This window comes from Anopheles aquasalis, chromosome 2 (genome assembly GCF_943734665.1).
Source record: "Anopheles aquasalis chromosome 2, idAnoAquaMG_Q_19, whole genome shotgun sequence".
Taxonomy (NCBI): Eukaryota; Metazoa; Arthropoda; class Insecta; order Diptera; family Culicidae; genus Anopheles; species Anopheles aquasalis.
In genome coordinates this window covers 42,630,001-42,652,500 of record NC_064877.1, presented here as the reverse complement: position 1 = coordinate 42,652,500, position 22,500 = coordinate 42,630,001, and the positions used below count along the sequence as shown (strand labels likewise).

Sequence of the window (22,500 nt, the reverse complement as noted above, 5' to 3'; positions counted from 1 at the left end):
AGCACGATCACACCCAACATTCGCTATCTGGAGGAGCTGCAGCTGTTGGATCTTTCCGGTTGCTCGCTTACAGTGTTTGATCTCGAGCTGGTGCAACCGATGCGCTGGTTGACGGGGCTGAACCTGGCCGAAAATCAGTTGGAACTGATCGACACCGTTGAAGATCTCGTTCTTCCCGAGCTTCTAATGTTCGATGTGCAGCAGAACGATCTGCAAGAGATCAACCGATTCCCGGAGATGTTTCCCGGGCTAAAGTTCACGAGACTCGTACAAAACGATTGGAAGTGCGATTGGGTCAGCCAGGTAAGGGCAACGATATGGGCCCGCAACATTACGGTGCTTGGATCCGACTTTGGGTGTGGTACGCGGCCCAACAATGGTGGACTCTGTTGCACACCGGCAGAGCGAACTGAAGAACGCATCGCAATCACCAAAACGATGCTTTCGGTGCTAGCCGAACTGGAGTCATCGGGTAGTAGCATGGGTACCGGGGGGGAAAGCAGTACCGACACACCGCTTCTGAAGGTAAAAGTGTTTGAAAACGATACCATCGAAGGAGTGATCGGTGTTGAGATGCAAAATGTAAGCATCTACTTGCAAGAGCCAGTTCGAGTTGTCTAGGGCTGCAACGCAGGGGAGCAATGTTATGACACCGTCCACTGATTAGGAACTGCTCCAAGGGTGAGCATCAAGATTTGTTATTCCATCATCATCGTCATCATCATCGCCATCATCATCGCCATCCCGCGTGCCAGCTGATAACACCGGAATCCAGTTTACACTGTTCCACCGTAGAAGTAAGGCGCAAAAAAAAAACCGAACCGGACAATCGATGCATTGGTCGCTCGTCATTCTGTGAGTATTTGAAGGCCGGCGGAAATGAATTGCTGGCTGTCGGGGGGTTGACGTGCCAATTGCGGTGTCAATTTACTTTTCGGTCGCCGAAGGTTTCTCTCCACAGCCAGCGGACTGGCGACTGCACGGTACGCGAAACGCGCACTCGATTGCACAAGATGGTACCGCAATTTGACATGCTTCATCGAGGATCGAACCATCCTATCAACGTCGTCGGAGGAGGAAGGCGACGATCACCAGTCGCCGCCGGTCACCTTTCCCGCCCAAGCCGCACAGCTCATCCTCGATTCGTGCGTTGTTTTCCCCTTTTCCGTCCAGCTGTTTGCGGCACTTGACGGTGGCAGCACCGCTTTCCTCACGCTCAAGGGCGGCTACGTACCGGTAGTTGCCTTTCGCTCCGACAGCCTCAACTCGCTGCGCATCGATCATACCAACCTGCACGACTTTACCATCAGTCCGGTGGAGAATCGTAACCTCAACACGCTGATCGTCAGCGGCAATCCGTTGGCGGCGGTGCCACCGACCGTTCGCTACCTAACGGGCCTCTCGATTCTAGATCTCTCCAACAACGAGCTGGAAAGTGTCAGCCTGAACTGCTTCGAATCGATGGGCAACCTGCTGGTGCTCGATCTGTCCGCGAACCGTATCGCCCGGGTTGACCTGCTTCCGACGTTACGCCTACCGCGGCTCAAGAACTTGTGGATCAATCAGAACCGTCTGCGCGAGCTGAACCACTTCCCGGACTTTGCGCCCCAGCTGCACCGGGTCCGGCTGATCGAAAACCGGTGGAGCTGTGCCTGGGTGCAGCGGGTAAGGGCGGCCATCTGGGTGGCAGATGTGCAGGTGTACGGTGCCGAGTACGGCTGCCCGGAGAAGGTAGACGGTGGGCTTTGCTGTTACGATGAGTGCGATGAGTGCGATGATGATGAGCGGACAGAGAGGCGATACCAGATTGTGAATGTAAACAGCGAACCAGAGGAGGCATCCGTTGAGTTAGTTGAACTACAAACGACACCGCCAGCGCCTCGACGGGATGACGGATGGGGGGACAATCGATTGAAGCAACCCCATGAGGTGACGGAACAGCATCATCGTGGTGCAGGCGATAGGGAGCCACCTCACGGCAGCCATTTTATGGATACCGTTTGGCAACTCGAGTCGACGGTCAAACGGATTGAAGCGGAACTGAACGGACGGCGGTCGGGCTGAGAAGCGTTTTGTGTTAAATGTTAGTAGAATAGTTCTAGTAGCTTAGATGAGTTGAACGCGTTTGAAATACACCTTTTTCCCACCCTTTTCCCCATCACCAGTATGCCGTCTATTCAAATGGCACCAAGTCATTATGTTAATGGTAAAGGGATGGGGGAGATGCCGATGCGATCCGGCTGCACCGCCAGTACTCACTTGGTATCGTCGAACATGGCATCGATCCTCAACTTGTAGATACTGTTCCGGCTAATGCTAGACACCGCGTCCAGCTGATCGGCATCGACGAGCCGGAACCCGGAGGAAACACTTGAGCCCCGGCGTGGCCGGCTCATTCGCTGCGAACCGTCCATATTGTACGTCACCATTGCTGTCATTAGATAGGCGTCACCACCAGGACCGGTCGCTCAGGCAGAACACACGACTACACTGCACAGTACCACATGCATGCCACACTGACCGCCGATGCCATTTTCGCTCTCAACGAACGACGAACTGAACGCAACTCTTTTCGCTTTACCGATCAGCTGTGATGCGTACGATGATGATGATGCTGCGTTGCGTTGCGTTGCGTACTACTTTCACAAACTAATCACGTTTCCTCGGTTCGGTCTCGATCCACGCACCACTATCGACCTATTTTAAGGGACCTTCCGTCGTCGTCGAGAAGCGCACACGCTACGATCGATAATCAATGGCGCTTGATCGCGATGAGGTCGCACTATCGCACTAGATGCTGCCCGGCTCAGCTACTCCAGCAGCAGCAGCAGTAGCGGCAGTGTATGATTCCCTTATGCTCCCAAAGGGTCCCACTGTTCCGCCTCAACTGTTTCAAGCACTCTCGGTAGGTATAACGGTGGTCGGGCCACCGCCACACTGTGTCGTCGCGCACCAACCGATTGACTAGCGAAGCATGGACGCTGCTCCACTCTGTGCGATCGATTCACAATTTGGCTGCACGTTTTTCAAGTTCACTGGCGCTAATCAATGCCCGTCCGGCCGCAGTTCGTCGAGTCGAGTTGATGATGATGTTCAGGATACGATCGATGCCGGTGATGATGATGATGATGATGATGGTGATGGCCTTTGTTGCAATAAGGGGCTGTAAATAGGGAGGGGGCGAAAGCAAACAGGAGAAGAAAAAGAAGGTTAATGTCGTTACGTCGTCGTTTTTCGGTGAAGGTGGTGGAGAAGGAGACGAAGGACGCCGACGGCCGAGGAGTGAGAGCGAATGATGTGGAACGGGTTGTCGATGTTGAACGCCGGCAGCAGTAGGTAATTGGGCCTCCCTCCCACCACCCCCGGTGATGGTGCATGATCGACGTCTTTGTTTTGTTTGGGGTCCACAAGCCAACCACTACGGGGGGGGGGCTGGTACGTTTAATTATGAGAAAACATAGAAATTGATTGAAGCCACAAGGCGATGAAGAAGAAATGGCATACATTTCCGCCATGGATGCTGTCGGTATGGTGGAAGCACAAGGATACCACGTTGGTGATGCGTCTTCCGCACGTTTCACAAAAGCCACATGCTCGAAGCTGACACTAGTGCTGTGAGGCTGAAGTTTCTATCGAGAATTCTTTTCAATTTTTCGAATCCTCCTTCCAAAAAGGCCTGATCAACGAATCTCGTGATTGTGCTGTTCAGATATCTTCGTCTCTTAATTGCACCATAGGGTATGAGTCAATTTTTACGGACCCCCCTAGAAGGTATACAGCAGTATAGGGCCCTCCTACGGTTGCGCCACTGACCGACCGACCGGCCCAGCACAAACCCAGCCCAACCCAGCCGAGAAGTGTCTGACAAGTACCGTTTTAGCCTGGTTCGGATTTTTACGGCTCACTTACGCCAGCGGCGAACGCAGAGAACCTGTTTCCAAGCCACAGCTACCAGCCCCAGACCGTTTGCCTGTAGAATCCGCAACTGCGTGTATTTGAATAGAACCACGTAAATAGGCCAACCACGCGCCCTGGCCTCTCTAGCGACTGACCAGGGCTGACAACGATCCCACTGACTGGCCAAAGGGACGCACCACAACAGTGGAGAGAATAGGAAAACGAAAGTCTCACAGTCTAGTCGCTACGTATCGATGAATGCTGCGTTCGACGGGTCTCGTGATGGGAGAAAAGAGGATTCCAAAGTTTCACTTTGCCTACCGCCGGTCTTCGATCTTTTATGATCCGACTGCGAGGACTGCGATCCACTGCTCGTACCTGTGGTGGCCTTAGTGGTTGCTGTTGCATTGTGTTAACACGAAATGTGGGAGTAAAAGGCCAATGAACAACAACAACCACTACCGACCGTAGTGTAAGGTGTAGGGCTACAGCATAACAGCAGTGGGGACTTCGTCTCACCAGATGACAAACCATAGACCACATCTCCACTACATTCGCCGACTCACTAGCTGAACTGATCGCGCGCATGTCATTTCTCCTCCACCATACTCGGCGAAAGCAATAAACGACGCCAAGCGCATCAATGTGAAGCCGCAACCTGCTAAACAATACACGAGAAGACGGGTCTTGGGCGCTGATTGCATTCGATTGTCCGCTGCTTTCACCCCATTCTGAACTTGCCACGGTAATCGAGCGTGAGCAGTAGACAAGACAGAGTGCAGAGGACTAATCCGATCTGCAATTGGCGGTGCTTCTGCTGCTGCTGCTGCTGAAGGAGAGATGTTGCCTACCAGCCAAACCAGCCAAGCATAAAACTTGATCTTTTATGGCACATTTCCTTCTTCTTTCGGCGTCGAAAAACGTCATTATTTATGGAGCGAGCGATCTCGCCGAGGACCGCGTTACATTGATATCGTTACCAAACGTCGGTTGTTCGTCGGTGGCAGCAAAAGTAGTAGCAACAGCAGCAGCAGTAGCAGCCAAATTCGGATTTCCATGGCTATCAAGGGAAAATAATTTGTGTAACCAACACCGATCAACCGGGCAACCGGCCAACCAACGAAAAAAAACCGACCGAGTTGGACATCAAGGGGCCTGTTAGTAGTTGTAGCCGAACTAGGCTGGGGCCGCACGTTCCGACACCGAAAAGAAAGTTCTTGCGTAATGCAGACATTTGGAAAAATTTAGCTACGCATTGCGCACCCCGTGGCTTTCCAATTTAAATTTTCATGACATTCGGCCAACTAACGGTGGCTTAGTGGGTGCTCTCCAGCTAACAGCAGAGCACGGCGTAATGTCCCAAGGTCAGTAGGATAGTGATAGGAACTGGGCAGCACATAGCACAACGCACAACAACGGTTCTCCTCCCGACCAAATAGTGCTGGTGCTTACCGGTAAGCAGCTCATCTGGAACCGTGCGCTCACGAGCCATAGCGGTGCGCGTTCGCCTTAGCGGGATCATGCGAGCAGCTCCTAATACCCCAATCTCGTGTGCATCACTTCCCGCGCGCTGCTAATTGATACTGACTTATTCATAAAGCTTTTATGACACTGCGGTCGGCCACCATTGCGGGATTCTTCTGGAAGGGATGCGTCAGTAGGTTAGTAAGCTGCACCAAGCGCCACGCTTCTGGCCAAGGCAACCTTCTGCTTGCACTTGTGGCTTACGTAGGGCGTCCATGTTTAATTCACTGCCCGTCACGGATCGACGTTATCCCTCGCCGGCCCCCCTTCCATAAATTACAATCAGTGACGGATTGCATCAACCTCGCCACGCGTTCTCGCACTCTCGGTCCAGAAGCGGTCGGTGGCTGGTGACTGCGCGTGCCACAGAAGCCCGATGCAGTCCGATTGGTGCGTGTTGCAACGCGAATTTACGCCATACGCGTGCAGTGACACTGGCACTGGCCGTCGGTTCCGTGTAGCAGCCCATTGACATGGACGGTCTCTGTGTGCTCGCGACAGGTGCGACGCTGAGGACGAGAGCATATTACACAATTGGCCACCATGGTGGCGGCGGTGAACGTCTTGGCTTTCGGATTGTTTAACCGCTTTGACGCGTTAAGTCGCGTTAAGGCTGGGGCCGCGTGTTGGTCTGGCGACCGTTTAGGTCAGTGGCAATGATTATGATGCTCTATCTGATACACGAAAATTCATCAGCACCCAACGCTGGTGGGATTGGGTGTGACGGAGCACCCGTTGTTTGTTGTGGGACTCGTAACGGAATCGTCCGGCGTTGTTTGATGTCCATTTCATTGCGAAAGATTTGCTGAAGAAACCAAACATGGTATGGCGATTATGGATAGTGTTAAAATCTACAGTCACAGACCGTTGTGGGCATGTTCAGTTTGTTTTTGCTAGTGTTTTAACCATCGCCGAAGCAGCGAAACAGGAGCAGGCAACAGGAAAAGATTAGCAATACAGCATGTTAAAGTTGTAGGTCTTTGGTTGCAAATTGTTCGGTGTGAACACACATTTTTCAGATGGCCGTTTGTTTTGTATTTTTTGTCAAATAAAAAAATCGATGATGTAATAAGAACAACGAACCCCTACTTACGTGGACCCAATCTTTACACATATAAAGCGATAAAATTGAATGCAATATTTGTTCTGGATGAGAAAATCTTCTTTCAAATAACATATTCTTGAAATTGATAGAAGAAAAAAACACATTAAAGTTCTCATTTGGAAATTTCTCGTTCGTCGTTAGCAGATGTGCCACATTTTGAACCAAATTTCCAATGCAATGTTAATCAAAATACATTAATATCCAATGTCATAACCGTTTCTAGAAAGAAACTATTGAATAATAAAGTATTCTTGGTGCTTTTTATTTATAAAAGGACAAGAATCACACAAAAATACATACAACTTATACGTCGCTTGACAAATTGAAGATTTTTCGCAAATAAATACGAAAAAAATACATCTACAACGCATAACGCGAACAAATGCCTTCGTATCGGAAAGGAAAAAAAACCCTGCCCTCAGCCCATTTCTTTTTGCAGACTTACGTAAGTAGCAGAACATGGAGCTGTCGAGTAAACAACTGCAGCAGCCACCGTTGGCAGAAAACCAGAATTTCCCAACCAAATCCAGTTCCTCGCTCAGAGGGCCACCGGCACCCCGTGATCTAATAAACAGCAACGCAATCTCGCGCCGTTGACCGATTGAACTAATTTTCAATGAAAAGCTCTCCCATCCCTGTTTATGATCATCCCCTTTCACCGGTGCAAGCGATTAAACGAAGAATGTCGCACGGTCCAGAGCATCCATCCACTTCTTCGCATCTTCCTCGGAAGAACAGGATTGCTTGCTGAGGCGACGATGCCGATTCCCGGTTTCTACCGAAGAGGATTGTCCCTCCGCGCCATGGAGCATCACAAAACAGGTTCAAGAGTTGGGGAGCCAGTCCTGTGTGTTCCAAAAGCACCGTACACTGCAGCACGCACCGGTCAAGGGTATGGCCAGCGGGGTTTTAGGGGAGAGTAGCTGGCACCCTTTTTTACACAACAATTGGGATGAGAGGATGATGTTCGATGGAATCTAACGGGTAATGCGTTCGCTTACGTTCGGAACGCGCTTCTTCACGTAGAGAGTAGCGTTTTGTAATGACTACAAACCTGTTGCTGCTCGATCATGAACCGTATGCCGTCATTGATGAAGTGATTTTCTCTTTTCGTAAGCGTCGCCCAGATTGACACCGATTTCAGGGTGGACCAGGGTAGAGAAGAAATGAAGACGGTTGGATGCTATTCTTCGTGGCCACCAGTAGCACATCACGATCACACTACGTATTGCGCTGCTGTGCAGAAATGCTTGACAGAAGAGTCTGCAACAACAACATATGCTCCGGTATCAGGAGGAACAAGAGGGGTACAAAGAGCGCTCCGCCCAGCTAGAGAAGGAAATCGCAAGTGAGAAAAAAGGGTGCCAGTGAAAGGCGATGCATCAATGGTTAATCGTTGGACGGTGGCAACCGTTCGGACCGGTGCAACCGATGCACACATGCTAATGCACCCCGTGCGCTGCATAATTCCTGCAGAGAAATTTGCTGCTCCATTCTATTGTGTTGCACTGCACCGGCACATTCCGGCGGAACAGCGTGCATGAGCATAAATGCAGCATGATGAGCGGGCGATCGTTCGAGGGCGGTTTTTGTTGTGGAGAACGACGAGGAAATCAAGGGAAGGCAGAGATTAATAGTCAACCCATAACTCATCACCGTGACGCAGCATCGTTGTGTTTATTGAAATGCACGCATCGCAAGACCAGCTGATGACTCGTTGTGTGTGCGGGAAATCATGACATACAAGCAAGAGGATCACTTTTCATTTGATATTGTTTCTCGAAATTCTTGTGCGGTTACTTTCAAATGCATAAATATGTTTAACGAAAGAATCTCCAATACTTTACAATCGTGGATTCCAGTCCGGAATGGCTTACAGGGCCCCTAAGACCCCGAAACAAGTGAACGTAAACATGCAAATGTGAGTCCAATGTGTATGTGTTTGGATGAGACGAGGTCTCAGGGAAGTGGAAACGCACCCCACACGTTTCCCTTATCAACGTTTCGGCACACGCACCCCTAACCGCTCGCCCTCCTCGGAAGTGCCAACATTAGCATCTCGGCAATGTTGACGCAGACAAAAGGAAACTCCACCATCCACCCAGCTCCACTCGACCGATTCATTTGGTTCCCCCTTAAAGATGCGGAGCGGTGCGTTGTTGGTTGGATACCATGATTGCATTTTTCCGACAAATTAGACGCAAAATTTAGCAAACACCCGATCATCACGAAAACCATCGCGCTGAGACGCGCGATCACTGCTGCTCATCGCCCCTCGCGCCCCTAGGCCGACTGTCTGCCCATAGCGTAATTGCTTACGGCACGATAAGACAGATTTTATCGCGTATTGCCTTTTCGGCTTGCCAAGGTGCTTCCTTGCTATTTGTGCCATCGGCGCTTTCCCAGGCTGGCGGTGGATGCGTAATTGGCGCGGCCGCTAATGGATGGGTCGTTGATCATACGATTTAGGCAGCGCGTTGTGTATGTGGATGATGAATTTTCCGGGCAGCTATGCATATGACTTCCTGTTCTAGTATGAGATATTTCGCTTATAAGAAATCACTCTTTAAATTTATCAATCTGAATGTTCTCTTTGAACTATTAGCATACATTACAAAGAAGGAATAGAACCGACCGACCTGGCAATGGAACGCATTTACTGCAAATACCACCTGCTGGTGAGGCAACAATGGCCCCCACAATGATAGTAATTTCCCCCAATCTCCATCCACAGAAAGTATGTGTTTAGCGTCGCCTACCTTGCCTCTGATTGCCAAGCATTGACGCGCTCGAGCCGAAACTACTGGTTGTTCCTCATTATCACAGCCCAAAAAGGGGGGAGTAAATCATAACTAGTTTACGCACCGTATGTTACAATAATGATTTGCGTTCGTCGGACACTCACAAATGCACACGCACGCACACCAGGAAGTAGGTTAAAGAAATTTGATTAACGCACTTTTTCCCCGCCGCAGCAACGATCCTGCAACCTGCTTATCAGGAAAGACTTGTACGGTGTGCCTACGCTTCAAACTATTATTACGAGATACCGTACTGAACGGCGGTGGTTCACTTTGGTCTCGGCCAAGCCACATTTTTCCGTCAAAATACGGACCATAGTGAGCGGGCAACAAAAATGCCCCCCAAAACAAGGGAGCTCAAAGCCAATAACAAACAGACCCATTTCAACAACTTCATCTTCCCAAAGAGAGCCCCCGGCGGTGCCCTGTCCGGCCGATGATTCATTTTCGGCATAATCACTCAACAAACAATGCGGTCCCAATTGATCCGTCGTTTTTCGGCAAACCCGGAGGGGAGTCTGGAGATTGCTTGCTTCGGCACTCGCCACCTCGCTAGTAAATTGTTTGACCTACTTCACGTTCCCGGTGCGAACCAGTCGATCATACGGATCATAGAAGGAAACCTTGCCAAAAAGGCTCCCGCTCTTTTAATCACTTGCTGTGCACTGTGGTGCTGGAAATGGCGAAGGAAAAGCGAAGCGAAAAACAGCAATGCGAGATGCAAGGTGCCTCGAACAGAACAAACATGTGGCCTCAGGAGTGGTTCGCAGCAGCCACAAGAGGAATGTGCTTGTGGTTGCCTTTTTTCCCGGATGCATGCCACACCACGATCCGCACTCGTCTTCAAGGGGCGCTAACACAATTTTCGATCAACAACAACAACAACAGTCGCACTCATCTGGTCGGCGGTCGGTGCACAAAAGCGCCGGAATCAACAGTCATGCTGAGATGCCAAACCGAGCTCCGAGTTCCGAGCCCGAGAGCCAGCAGCACTTCAATCGATTGCATTTGATCGGTTTTAAAATCGCTTTATGATCGCCATTCGCCACGAAGCGAAGGAGAGGGGTGATGAGCGATGATGATTAAGGTGCCTTCTCACCTTCCTCCCCCGGGGGGCTTATGGGAAGCAAAGTAGCACAAGGGTTGGGTGGGACCGTCTTACCGGTTTTTTCGGAAAGAAAGAAACCCTTGGGCGCGATCGCACTTCTGATGCTAGGGGATAGCACACCCATCGAAACGGGGCAATCTATACATTTGCATAACGATCGACAGGTTCGCTGGCAGGATGGCTGGCTGGCTAGCTTGATGATGAAGAGGCTACCGGTCGCTCGATCGACATCATTTTTCGGGCCGGATTGCATTCGGCCCGTCCGCCTCAGCCGGTTAACCTATTTCGGAACTTCCGTTAACCCTCCTCGATCATCGCTATTGGCAGCAGCAGCAGCAGCAGCAACAGCAGCAAGGGCAACAGCAGGTGAGAAATGCAAACACTACACAATACACCGATTAGCATTAGTGTAATTGAGGCGCCCATTTCGTATCCTAGGAACAGACCGGGACCGAGAGCCTTTTCTAGAGGAGCTAAGCGATTAGAAGGCGATAGAAGGAGTGAAAGCGGATCATTAGAAGAGCCAAATGGTGGTTGGAGATGCTTCGACGACGAGCCAGTGGCCACCTTTTCCCTCGGGGGAAGTGTACTATCAGTTTCCCGCGGTTCAGTTCGCGGTCGCCATCATTTGCAGCCATTAATCAAAAGAGCATTTCTGCGCCACGAACAAAACCATCAAACATGATGAACGGTAAACAGGTGCGGCTTGACCCATTCCATGCTGCATCTCATTTACGTTCTTCGTGTGTCTAACTGTACGTTATGCTTTACCGGAAGGTCCCAGAAGGGAAGTCTGTTAAGGTATTCACCTCCAGCAGCCGTATCCTGCTGGGGATAACGGTCATTGACGTTTTTGTGTGTATTTTTCTCGCAAAAAAACAGGTGAAAATCACTCGAGCAGCATACATTCCACACGGCACGTTTACGTTTAACTTATCACGTGGTTTTTTTCTGGATTTGCTTCCAAGTAACTCGTTAAAACCGAGGAAGGACGTAAGCGTCCGCAAACATAACTGTGCTCAGCTCTTGAGAAGACGACGCTTATGAGTGATGTTATGAACATGATTAATGGTAGCCAGAGGGGGCGGCCGGTAATCCTTCACGATCGTTATCTTGCGAGTTGATAAACGAAACTTTGGCGGTTCAGCGCAAACGCGAGCGGCTCACGTTGATGACATAAGCTCGGCCACCCGAAACGAATACGTACGGGGATGCATTTTTCGATTAGCCAGTTCCATTCCCCTCGACAAAAAACAAAAAACAAACAACGATGACAATCGATGGATTTACTATTTTGCCGCTGAAACTGTGACTAACCACTCACCAGACACGAGGTGGCACGTGCTCCAGTAGAAAGTGTATTCCAAGCAACCAGCTCGTCGCATTGTCTAGGAATGCCGTCAACATCAAAATTGTTGGCGCGAGTGCGAGCCAACAATATACATATACTGGGAGGACCTCCAAAACACCGTCTTGATCGGATTAAAACGCGAAAGTTCATCGACATGCTGCAACTGCTCTATTTGGTGTGCTGTCCACCATCTACCAGCAAACAATCGCCAGCTATATGACGCATGATAAACCGGAACTATCGCTCACCAACCGGTTAACATCTGTTAAACATCAGCGCCGCCGCACACACAGCGATCACACGAGGGTGTGTACCTTTACAATAGGAGCATCATCATCATCATCGCTCAACAAAACCACGATGAACGACGACGGTCTTGATATGTGCCGGTCAATGGCGCCCGATGGCGAGAAAAGGAAATGCAATTTCCGTGCACCAATCCTACCGAGCCCCGTTCCGTTCATTCCGTTAATCTTGTCTAAACCTTGGAGCTTAATGGTCCGAGTCTGGTTAGTAAGATCGTTAAACGTGCAAAGTTGCGCATCATTATGGGCGTTAGATCGGAGAAATGGCCGACAACCGCCGCTCTTTCGTTTGTAATCAGACAGACAGCTGACAGCTGATCGCGGTTGTTACAAACCAGTGACGATGTTGAGAATGCTTGTAAACAACTTCATGCTTAGCTTGCACCCCCAAGCGGGAGCATCTTGTAAAAACACAGAGTACAACAACCACAGGCCCACAGGAACAGGTGTAATGTTCCGCCCTGATGCGTTGATATGAGTGTTATGTCCGAGGAGTATTTCAAGAGCAGAGCTTCGATTTGATAAACAAAACTGAGGGATGGCAGTACTCCCTGAGCTCAACAACTCAAGAGCCTCAAGCTTCAAGAACAAAGTAGGCACTGGCTGCTACGTTGATGCAACGCTACTTGGGAGGATATTGAGGCCAAACCTCCATTAACGAATTAGCAGCTTAGCCAATCCGTTACGCTTGGGGAGGGACACGGGAAAAGCCACGTCAAATGAACGTCTTGGCGATTGTTCTGTTTGTTCTTGTGGCCATTCCAAGAGGATCTGCATCCTCGGCGAGCGTTGCGCACGTTTGAGCAAATGGCCAGCGAAAGAACTATTCGATTTCGAGTGCAGATTGATTCTCGATCAAATTCCACATTTTCCCAGCACCAGATCTGTTCCTGAGCTTGCGCTCTACGCGAAAACAGTTAGACATTTCCACCTCCACCTCTCTATTTCCCTCATTCGAGATGATGAGGTGCGCTATCGGAACACTTCACACCATCGGGGATCCCCATGTCCAAGAGGAAGGAAAGGGAGCTCACGTAATGAATCTTCTGTTTTTAGCACCGCCCGGGGCGTTGGAAAATCGATTATCGTCGACACCGGGCACCCCCTTTGCTGCTGAGACCGGTAGCGGTACAGAACACGATTTCGTTGTTTCATTGTTCCATCCATCCATGATTCTTCGGATACTCAGCTCAGCACAGCAGCGCCGTGTGTTGATTTCCACGAGAATGAAAAAACGGAACAAAAAAGAGCACACGCGCACTCCCAGGAAGCGCCGCTTTTCTTCAACTAATTTATCGGATTTCCTGCTTGGTCTCGCGAGCCGCGAGAACAGTGTTCTCGGTGTTGTGTAGCTAATGGATCACGCGTTCAACGATCACGATTGGAACGCGCGATCGTGTGCGAGTATGTTGTTTTCCGAAATCGGCGAAATCTCCCACCCCCCGGATTGGTTCGAGTTCAAGTGGAGAAAAAAGGTGAGATCATTGGGCACCGAGGTCACCGGAGAAGGATTCACACCTTCACTATTCCGAAAGTACTACCGTACCATACCGGGGTTGTAGTACAGACACTGCAGAAGGCTTTCGAACATCGCACTTTATGGCTTTCGATGGCAAACATTGGCGTATTGGCAAATAGGTGTAAAGGAAAGTGTGTAGAGATCGATCGCATCCGCCAACACTCTGACCTGGCCGGGATTTGAAGGTTACCATCCCCGAGATGCCAGTTAAGGTCCGGTACCAGACCAAAATCGCTGACGCGGGTTCGTTTCTTCCGATGCAATCGTTTCGTAACGAGTATTTCCGTTTCTTCTAATGAACACCGCCTAGTATCCGGGGGGTTGAAAACAGTCACAGGCATCACAAACTGCATTCGCATAATCGTCGAAAGGCCGAACCGATGGCCTCGCATAGTTCCAAGGTGCGTGCCTGCAGCGCTCTCTGCACTATTCCTCATTTTCCGTCACTCATTTCCCTCGGTGTGTTTTCGTTTTGTTTTTTCTTCCCCTCCCCCTCCATCCACTCCATCGTTGACAGGTGCAACGAATCACTTCCGGCTAATATGATCCGGCTGCATACCGAAATTATCCGCCACCTCGGCCACCATGGGCTGGCCAGAATTTCGACACTTTCCTATCGATCGATCGAACTCCGGTTCCCTTCGTCTTTCGTTTCTTTCGTTCCCGTGGCTGGCTTCCTTTGCTTTCTATGGTTTTTGCTGCCAGCTCATGTTTCACTCTTTAATGTTTCGGAAACGGCTGTAACTAATTGCGATCAAACGCGCCAACCAGCCAGTCGGCCAGTCAGCCAGCCAGCAAACGTCCGCCCAGCCTCCGACCAGCCGATAGATCATCGATGGGACGCGGCGCGGCCGTTGGTTTTCGAGGTTTAAGTTTCGTGAAAGCCGTCCACCAACTGGCCAGACTGGCTAGAGGAAGGGGCCCACAAAACCAGCCACCAGACCAATCGCCGCTGTCTGGTTGGTTGTCAGGTTGGCCGAACAGTTTGACGGATTCGGACTGGGGCGCGCGTGCGATCGCGGAACGATTTCAATTCCCTCTGTTTTTTTTTCTTCGATTCCATATTGTGTTGTTTTTTGTGTTTTTTGTTGTTGTTTCTTCGTTGATTTTCGATGTCGTGTCGTGTCCGCCGGCATTTCAAGCTTCCAGAGCAGAACCTCTGGCCGGGGCCCAGCCAGCCAGCCAGCGAAGAGACAAGAAGTGAAACCTACGACGGCCAACTCGGGCCCGACGTTGCGACCGAAACCGTTTTTCACGCAACCGTCACGCGCACACCTCACGGGAAGGCGTTTCCGGATGGGAACGGTTGCACGGTTGCCGGTGCTGCCGCTGGCTGTCTGGAGATCTGCAGAAAAAGGGGGCCGGTACCGTGTAAAGCGCGAAAATCCCTTCGGGGCCAGGGCGGTCCGTGTGATGAGCCGATAGGCAAACGAGTCACGAGCATCGCCACCGGAGGGATCCCACTCGGTGGCCCAACGCAATCAGATCGTAACAACGAGACAAAACAGAAAGCGAAATTCCTTCCTTGGCGACTTTGCGATGGGATTTGCCGGCTTTGCGGAATGGCTGATGCTTCGGACTTGACTCTGGTTTGTTTATGGCCACTTGCTGGTCGGCTGCTGGCGCTGACGATCTGCAATTCAATTAGACCGAACGCGATCCGATCACGTGTCTGCAGTGGAGGGCAGTGCAACTTTCTAACAAATTGTGGCGGTAAAATGCAAAACAAACCTTCCGTAGGGAGGACCGTCTGTCTATTCTGAGACGCCGGTCTACCCGGACCAGAATCTCCGTCATTCCGTGACCGGCTTCTTATCTTCGCTTTATGATGCCACATCTTAGCTTTATGATGCCACTCGTTGGTGCAATATAATTTCGAGATCGATAGCACGCGACGGCCCATAAATAGGTCGTGTAAAACGGAAAATTTGTCGATTGTCCGAGGGCTTGTGAGAGACATAAACGAGCGCGATACGGGATATCACCCAATATCGCCGATATGTGGGTTAATCGGCCAGTCATTGGGCCGCATGCAAAGCGATCTTAGCGATCGTAGAAAGCTTACCTTGCGCTATCCGCGTCTCTTTCTCTCCGGTATCCACCAGTGTGAACCGATTGATGATGATGAAGATTCGGATGTTCTACGCAGCAATTAGCGTTCAGCGTTTAGTGGCGTTAACGGTCGTGGAATCACATTTGAGTCGTTGCTGCGTGGCCACTTCGATATCACCTAAATGCTGCATTGTACTCAACATAACTCAACAGCATAGTGGTTGTTATTTTCTGGTCTGGTTTCGATCGTACCACTGCAGAATCTGAGACAAACAGACACACCACACGACACGACACGTGTGCACACTCGCAAACTGTCTCGCTTATTGTTTACCAAGATGGAAATGCTCCGGCGTGATGCTGGAGTCAATGCACTCACATGCCACGGTTTATCACGGCCACACGCTTTGTCGAGATGCAACCGGATGCAAATGGAGCAGCAGCAAGCACAATTCGAAATCACCAGCAACAGGAGTAGCAGCAGCTGTAGCTGGTGCAGAGATCACATAAACACCGTCAACAACCGATCGAACCGAACCGAACCGAGCGGAGACAAAACACGCGCGTTGTGCTCCACGCCGGAACCTGTACCGAATGGTGGCTCCGTCCGCGGGAACAGTTCGTTGAAGATTGAGCGCGCCACCTGTGAGCCAGCCACCTGAGCGCACCGACAGTCGCGGATCGCGACCACGGTGGTGAGATGAGATGAGAGAAATTACGATCGACCGAGGTGAGGTGAGAGTGAGACGTGAATCCACCTGGTAGCTCCCCTCAAGCGGCACGAAAGTAAGCAACACGCGTGGCCCCGTGTCTGGGGGCGCCTTACGATGCTTTAGAGCTGATGTAAGAGACAACGGTGCCACCGTTTCAATGGCCAATGTTTTGATTTCTACCTTTGTCACCGTAGCGTAGCGAGTAGCGAGAAGTTCCTGGGCTCTAAACCAGCAGGATTCTTTAGGGAAACTTAGCAACCCGTGGACCGCGGATCGTCAGCAAGGAGACGAAATGGGAGGTTTCCGAGGTCAGGATGGGCACGATGACCTCACCGGTGTCCGCCGCCGGAACGAAATCGGATCTAAGCGCGGAGCGGAGCGCACGGGTGTGGCGGTGCTAAATCATTAGAAGCAACATCCGGACCGCCAGTGGCCAGCGCTGCGGCCACACCGGCGCAATGGTGCTGACCTGCTTTACTTTACGAAAAGTAAGCAATTCGATTACGCGCTCCAACCTTGCCGACGGAAATTATTTCCGAAAAAATTCAGATTAATGATGGCCGGGCCAGCCGGGCTGGCTGGCTGGCAGGGGCCAATTTTTAGCAATTACGTGTAGGCCGCTCAATCCGTGGCCAGCGCGCAGGCGCGCCTTTCGCGTGGTGATGGCCAAGGAGCATCGAACGGGCTCAATCACCTCCTTGTTGCAACACCCAAGAGCTGTTGTGGATCGGATGTGGCCAGGTTATTCGATCATCGGAGGTGGTTCAATTATCGGCCACGTCTATCCGGTAGTTCATCCGGTTTTCAACTAGATCCTCCTCGGAGTGGCGTGCGCATTCGATTTGCATACGGACGGCACCAGCCAGCGCCATGCGCACAGCCACCAGAGAAGGTCTCGTTTCGTGCACCATAAGATCAACTTCAACAGTGAACCTCGGCAGCGGCAACAAACAACTGTATGTCGCTCTCCGGGAGCATAATGAAAACGGCTTCCCGGTTCGTCATCGATGGTCGTCGTCGTCGTCGTCGCTGGCCGCTTTCTTTTCTTCCACACAAGCCACAAGCCAGCCAGCCTGCGGGCGTGTTCGACGACGGACGACGGTTGGTGAGGGGCCCTTCATTTTCCATTCCGGCATTCTGTTATTTTTATTTTGTTTCTTTCCTGCCGCATGTCGGCCGCCGACATCGTTCGGCTGTCGACGCAATCGAAGCGCCGTGGCCGGGCACGTAATGCGCATATCGTGTCCGCAATTTCATTCCAAAACGACATTCTTCACACCATCACCACCGGACACGCAACCGACCACCGACGATTTGGGAAACGTAAGCGCGCTCAGGCCGGCGAAAGAAGAAAAACCAAAACATTAACCACGAACGGTGGTGACACAGAAAAGGTAGCCAAAGGTATTTTGTGTCGTTTTCTGTGTCTTTCGAGGCCACGGCGCCACCTTTCTGCGTTCCGTGTGCGTCTATTCATATGGCCAGAGAGCTCGCATAATCTCAGGCAACGAGTTGAGCACCTTTTGACGAATGGAAAACTCCGACTTCCGAACCACTCGGTCGTTTCCATCTTGTCGTCAGTTTCCCGGCAGATTGAACTCCCTAACCCCTAGCGGGTGGACCTTGACACATTTCGGTTACATCAATTCGGCGTTATGCAACCACCCGAGGAGGGTGATGGATCGTCATCCAACGCACTCGCTCAACTCAACATCGCTGCTGCTCCAAGCCTTTGAAGTGCTACACAATGTGGCAATCGTATAACGTTACAGCGTGAAAATGCGAATGAAAAGTGGCCAAACGCGCCGTTGTGACCGGAAGACATCCATTCCAAATGTGAGCGATAATGGCTGCAAACTTGGGAGCCCGCTTCTAATGCCAAATCGCGTCGACAGATAAGCTCGCCGAATCTGAAGCAATTCTAAGCTCACGGGATTCGCCCGAGAAAGCATGACGATCACGCGGACCACGAAGGAATCCTTTCGAACCCGGTGCGGAGCTACTGGTCAAGAACGTGAACGAGATCGAACGACGACAATGCGGAGACAACAGCAAAAAATAGCCTCCTCATAAAACCGTAAGGTTCGTTATCCGCACGCATCGATTTCACGGCAAGGCAATTAGTGCCGATGATACGACGATAGTGGTGTCGGAGGCGCGCGCGACCCCAAGCGACGATCACCAAGCGCGACCATCGCATATATGCATGAGGGTTGGCAAATTGTAATTCGGATTTTTCGGTGCTTTTTTTCTTGCTTTTCTTGTTCCCGGGGATGGTGGGGCCCCGGCGGGAGGTATCATCTTCTAGCTGCCAAATGAAGAGAACAACGTCTAATGACTCTGCTTTCTATTTTCGCTGGATCTAATCCATCGCTGGCCGGCCACTGGCAAGAGATCCTGGTGGTCGATTAGCGCCTCGCCGCCATCCACCCCCAACTGGTACGGTACTGTTACCCATCAGCTGTGGCTGTACCAGGCGAGAGAACCACTCGTTTAGATAAGAACGCGCAGAAATAAATATCTTTTTCGCCAACGGTACCTCCCGCTCATGGACCGCTCTATTCCTCCACCAGCCGTACCCGCGTGTTGTGGTCAGTGGAACGAGTCAGCTGTTCGGGCATCGCGGGGGAACGATCGCTAGAACAATCTACAATTACCACACCACACCTGACCGCTAGCTGGGTAAGAGTACTTCAATATATGACTCAGAGTCTTCCGTAGAAGGGGGAAGGAGATAACAGAATTGCACAATGGAGGCAGCCAACTTGCGGTTTCCACATGAGCATAATTTGCCATTCTAATGTGTTCTCCTTGGTGGTCTGATGCACCGTACATCCGACCGAGAGTGGTCATGTTAAAAATTTGACTAAAAGCGAGTGAAACGTCCAGTTAAGGCTCTTGATACCGTACTACCGTCGTGCCTGGCTAATTAGGCCTTCTTCAGATTAACCTCGCGCAAATGGAAAGAAAAGCTGGTCAAATAGATAATAATTCATCGTCCGGTAGTTGGCAACCGAAATCAGACACAGCAGCATCGGGTACGCAAAATGGCCACGGTCACAAAAGGCTAGGCTTAGTGAGGGAAAAGCGTTTGGCTGGAAAAACAAATCTTCGTCTCCCGGGGCTATCGGACCAGCTCGCCGATGTTAGGCAACATTAATCATTCGCTCAGTAGCTGGATGCGACAAAACGGTGTGGAAAGGGAGGGAAGAGGAGTAGCTGAAGCGATGATTTTCCCGAAAACCCAATTAATTTTTGAAATTGTTCCTCTTCTTAATTCTCTCTCTCTTTCTTTCTTTTCTCTCTAGATCCACAGTCCGTGCGGACGACGCTGACGCTGTTGTAGTAACCCATACGGTACGGGCCGGGAACGGTTTTCCCGTTAACGAAGATCATCATTCCAACGCGGTACGATGGAATTGAGCGATCGATAGGTGATGCGGTACCCCACCGCACCGCATCCCTCGTTATGCTGCACTCACGGGCATCCCACCTCCCACATTACACACTCGAAGTTCCTGCGCGACTCTCTGCTGTGCAACGGAACGTTTGATAAAAAAAACATACCCACCGGGGGAAATGGACGCACCTGGGAAGTGTGAACGGGTGAGTAAGAAGCTGCAGAGTGCTGCTGGAGCGACCCAACGAAGCCTGAAGCTAGAAGGGAGCTAAACAAACGTAAAATCGGGGGGTAGGGGGCCAACCAACAAATGCGCCCGTGAAGACTTTGTGTGTAAGCAGCGGAAACACTCGCGGCCGTGGAAGCTCCTCTCTCGCAACCGCTGGTGCTTGGGTTGTAGGAAGTGTAATGGACGCACGTGAGTCAGATGCAGCGTTGTGGCGGTGTCGCTGTCCCCCCTGCTGCAGGGAGATTGCATTGATTTCATGTCGAACCTGCTTCCGTGCACCATTTGCATCGTTCCGATTGTGCGATCTCGATCGTTGGTGATCAACAATGTATTTCTGCAGTTTTTTTTTGTTAGGGGGCTACTTGTTGTAATTATTATAATTTTTCATATTCTTTACCATATTTCTAGTAAATGCATTATTGGACACATGTGAACTATCGTTAAGAATAAAATGATTATCATTTGGGCATTATTCAAGGAAAACGAATGCAACTAATTCTACCCAATAATCGTTGTATATTGGTTAGCCGTCCTTTGGGAAGCAGAAACTGAAAATCATTATAAGTGAGTTATTAGAAAATTCTAAAATGTGGTGTAGATTTTGATTTCAGTCTTCAATTACGGATAATTAGTTTCATGCTGTACGTTTAGCCAATACACAACTATACTGAGTACACGATTGCGATATCTAATAAACTGCAGGTGCCACCTGTAATAAGGATTCTGCATTAATTAGGGAACAATTTGTTTTACTACTTCAACATTGATGATTGAGCTGGTTGCCGTTGAAATTTCAAAATTGAAAAGATTTTAGATTGAGCAAATTTGAGCAATCGCTAGTGTTGCGGATATCCTTCGCAACGGAAATGAAGAATTAATTAAGACAATTTGTCGGTTTCTGGTTCACTGTCAAGAACCACAAATTTTGTCTTCCTTATCAATCAATTCGTTCCTATCACAAAAGAGCGCCAAATGCCGTCCGCGCGCGCCTTCTTCTTCTCTGGCCTAACGGCTGTAACGCCTAGCGCGTAACGCATAATGTTTCTTGGCTCGCGGGCTTCCTACGCTTCCTGTCATTTTTGACAGGTGGTGTACTTTTGGTGTTTTTTTAAAACCGCCGCAAAGATTCGTGGTTCTGCAAGGATCTGTTGCATTAACGTTCGATTTCTCCTTCCACCCGGTAGCATCTCCATCGGAAACAGCTCAAATCCGGAACATTCGCATTCGCCCGGCGGCCGAAGCCGCTCTCCCTTCCAGAGGACCATCACGGCCATCATTCGCTCCGGCTCCGGCACCACAGTTGCAGCGTTCCACAGCCATCTAGTTTGGCTTCTTTGGTTCTCGCTCTAGGTTAAGATCATGATAGCCTCAGCCTAATATTTTGTTACCGCGAATCGTTTGAAAAAGTTGGTAAATCAGCACGACTATTCCCAGTTGGAGCACCAGAACCAGAAAAGGTAACAACCGTAAAGTGCCAGTTCAATTCCAATAGCTTCTCATGTTTTCCTTCTTCCCAGTTCCAGTATGGTCGAAGGCGATGCCTTGCCGCTTCCTCAAGGCAACCTTAGCTACACAGCAGAAATCCAGATGGTAGGATCAGAATGGTGGTTGGACAGTTTCGTTAAATCTGAAGTAGAGGTACGCTCCGAAATTGTCGATCCGGCCGTCCGACGAATATGCCGTCTCTGCAGAAGTTCGAGGGACGTGTGGAAAAACTGTTTCACCAGCACGGGACAACTTACCATAGACCAGGAAAGGCTATCAATCCTCCGGCGGCTATGCTCGGTCGTCATTACGTTCGAGGCAGACCGAGATGCTGTGATTTGCGAGTTTTGCTGTCATGCACTGGACGAGATTGTTGCCTTTCGCTCTATCTGGTTACCACATTCCACGGAGACCGAACAACAGCGGATAATACCAGCGGCGATAAACAGATTGAAACCGATGGTTAGCATTCCGACAGATGCGATAAAGCAAGAATCATCAGTGAATACAGTAGCAACAGAGGTCAGCGAATCAGTCTGCTCGCCTGCTGTCCTGCTTCAAAAGAGTACAATTGCTGTGCAAACAGATGCTCCAATTATCGAGCAAGTAGCGAACGATAGAAACGAGGCCCCGACAGACAGCCCCGCGATTGAAGAGCCTCTCGCCGAGAGCTGTGCCCATCCGAATCCATGTGCAGCTGAAGATACTGCCGGCAGCCAAATCTTCCCTGGCATGGCAGACATAAACAACGAACCAGCGGATACCTCCGTTCAACCTGAAGCTCCTCCTGTTCCTGCCACGGAAGAACGAGGCAATTTGCAAAATGATGCCCAACAAGTCCCCATCTGTTCAGCAGATGATGATGGTATGTCTCCAATCGATCTAACATCAAACGATGATACTCCAATCATCGATCTTACGTGTTGTGATATGACCTCTGGGGATGATAATTCAGCAGTAGACGAAGAAAAAGATAGACTCATTCGCAAAACGTTGCTCTTAGTACAGAGC

The 22,500-nt window shown here is 50.4% G+C and overlaps 3 protein-coding genes across 3 annotated transcripts in view; all 3 read left to right on the top strand.

Annotated features, from left to right (window-relative positions):
* The window catches only part of LOC126569500 (uncharacterized), a 1,214-nt gene extending 593 nt beyond the window's left edge, over positions 1-621 (top strand). Inside the window, exon 2 of the mRNA XM_050226640.1 lies at positions 1-621. This exon is cut by the window's left edge and continues 451 nt beyond it. Coding sequence (XP_050082597.1) covers positions 1-621 — 621 coding nt within the window.
* Positions 622-724: 103 nt separating this feature from the next.
* Positions 725-2,167, top strand: LOC126569499 (uncharacterized). The gene is made up of 2 exons (XM_050226639.1): positions 725-855; positions 948-2,167. The coding sequence occupies exons 1-2, from the start codon at positions 833-835 to the stop codon at positions 2,062-2,064; spliced, it is 1,140 nt and encodes a 379-aa protein (XP_050082596.1). The 5' UTR covers positions 725-832; the 3' UTR covers positions 2,065-2,167.
* An 18,963-nt stretch (positions 2,168-21,130) lies between these two features.
* The window catches only part of LOC126573378 (uncharacterized), a 1,590-nt gene continuing 220 nt past the window's right edge, over positions 21,131-22,500 (top strand). Inside the window, exons 1-2 of the mRNA XM_050233446.1 lie at positions 21,131-21,461; positions 21,522-22,500. The exon at positions 21,522-22,500 is cut by the window's right edge and continues 220 nt beyond it. Of these exons, the coding sequence (XP_050089403.1) occupies positions 21,529-22,500 (972 nt within the window). The 5' untranslated portion in view covers positions 21,131-21,461; positions 21,522-21,528. The remainder of the gene's footprint in view (positions 21,462-21,521) is intronic.

Coding starts and splice junctions, on each gene's coding strand:
- LOC126569499 (XM_050226639.1), top strand. CDS start 833: ATGCATTGGTCGCTCGTCATTCT. Junction 856..947: donor CATTGGTCGCTCGTCATTCT/GTGAGTATTTGA, acceptor CGGTCGCCGAAG/GTTTCTCTCCACAGCCAGCG.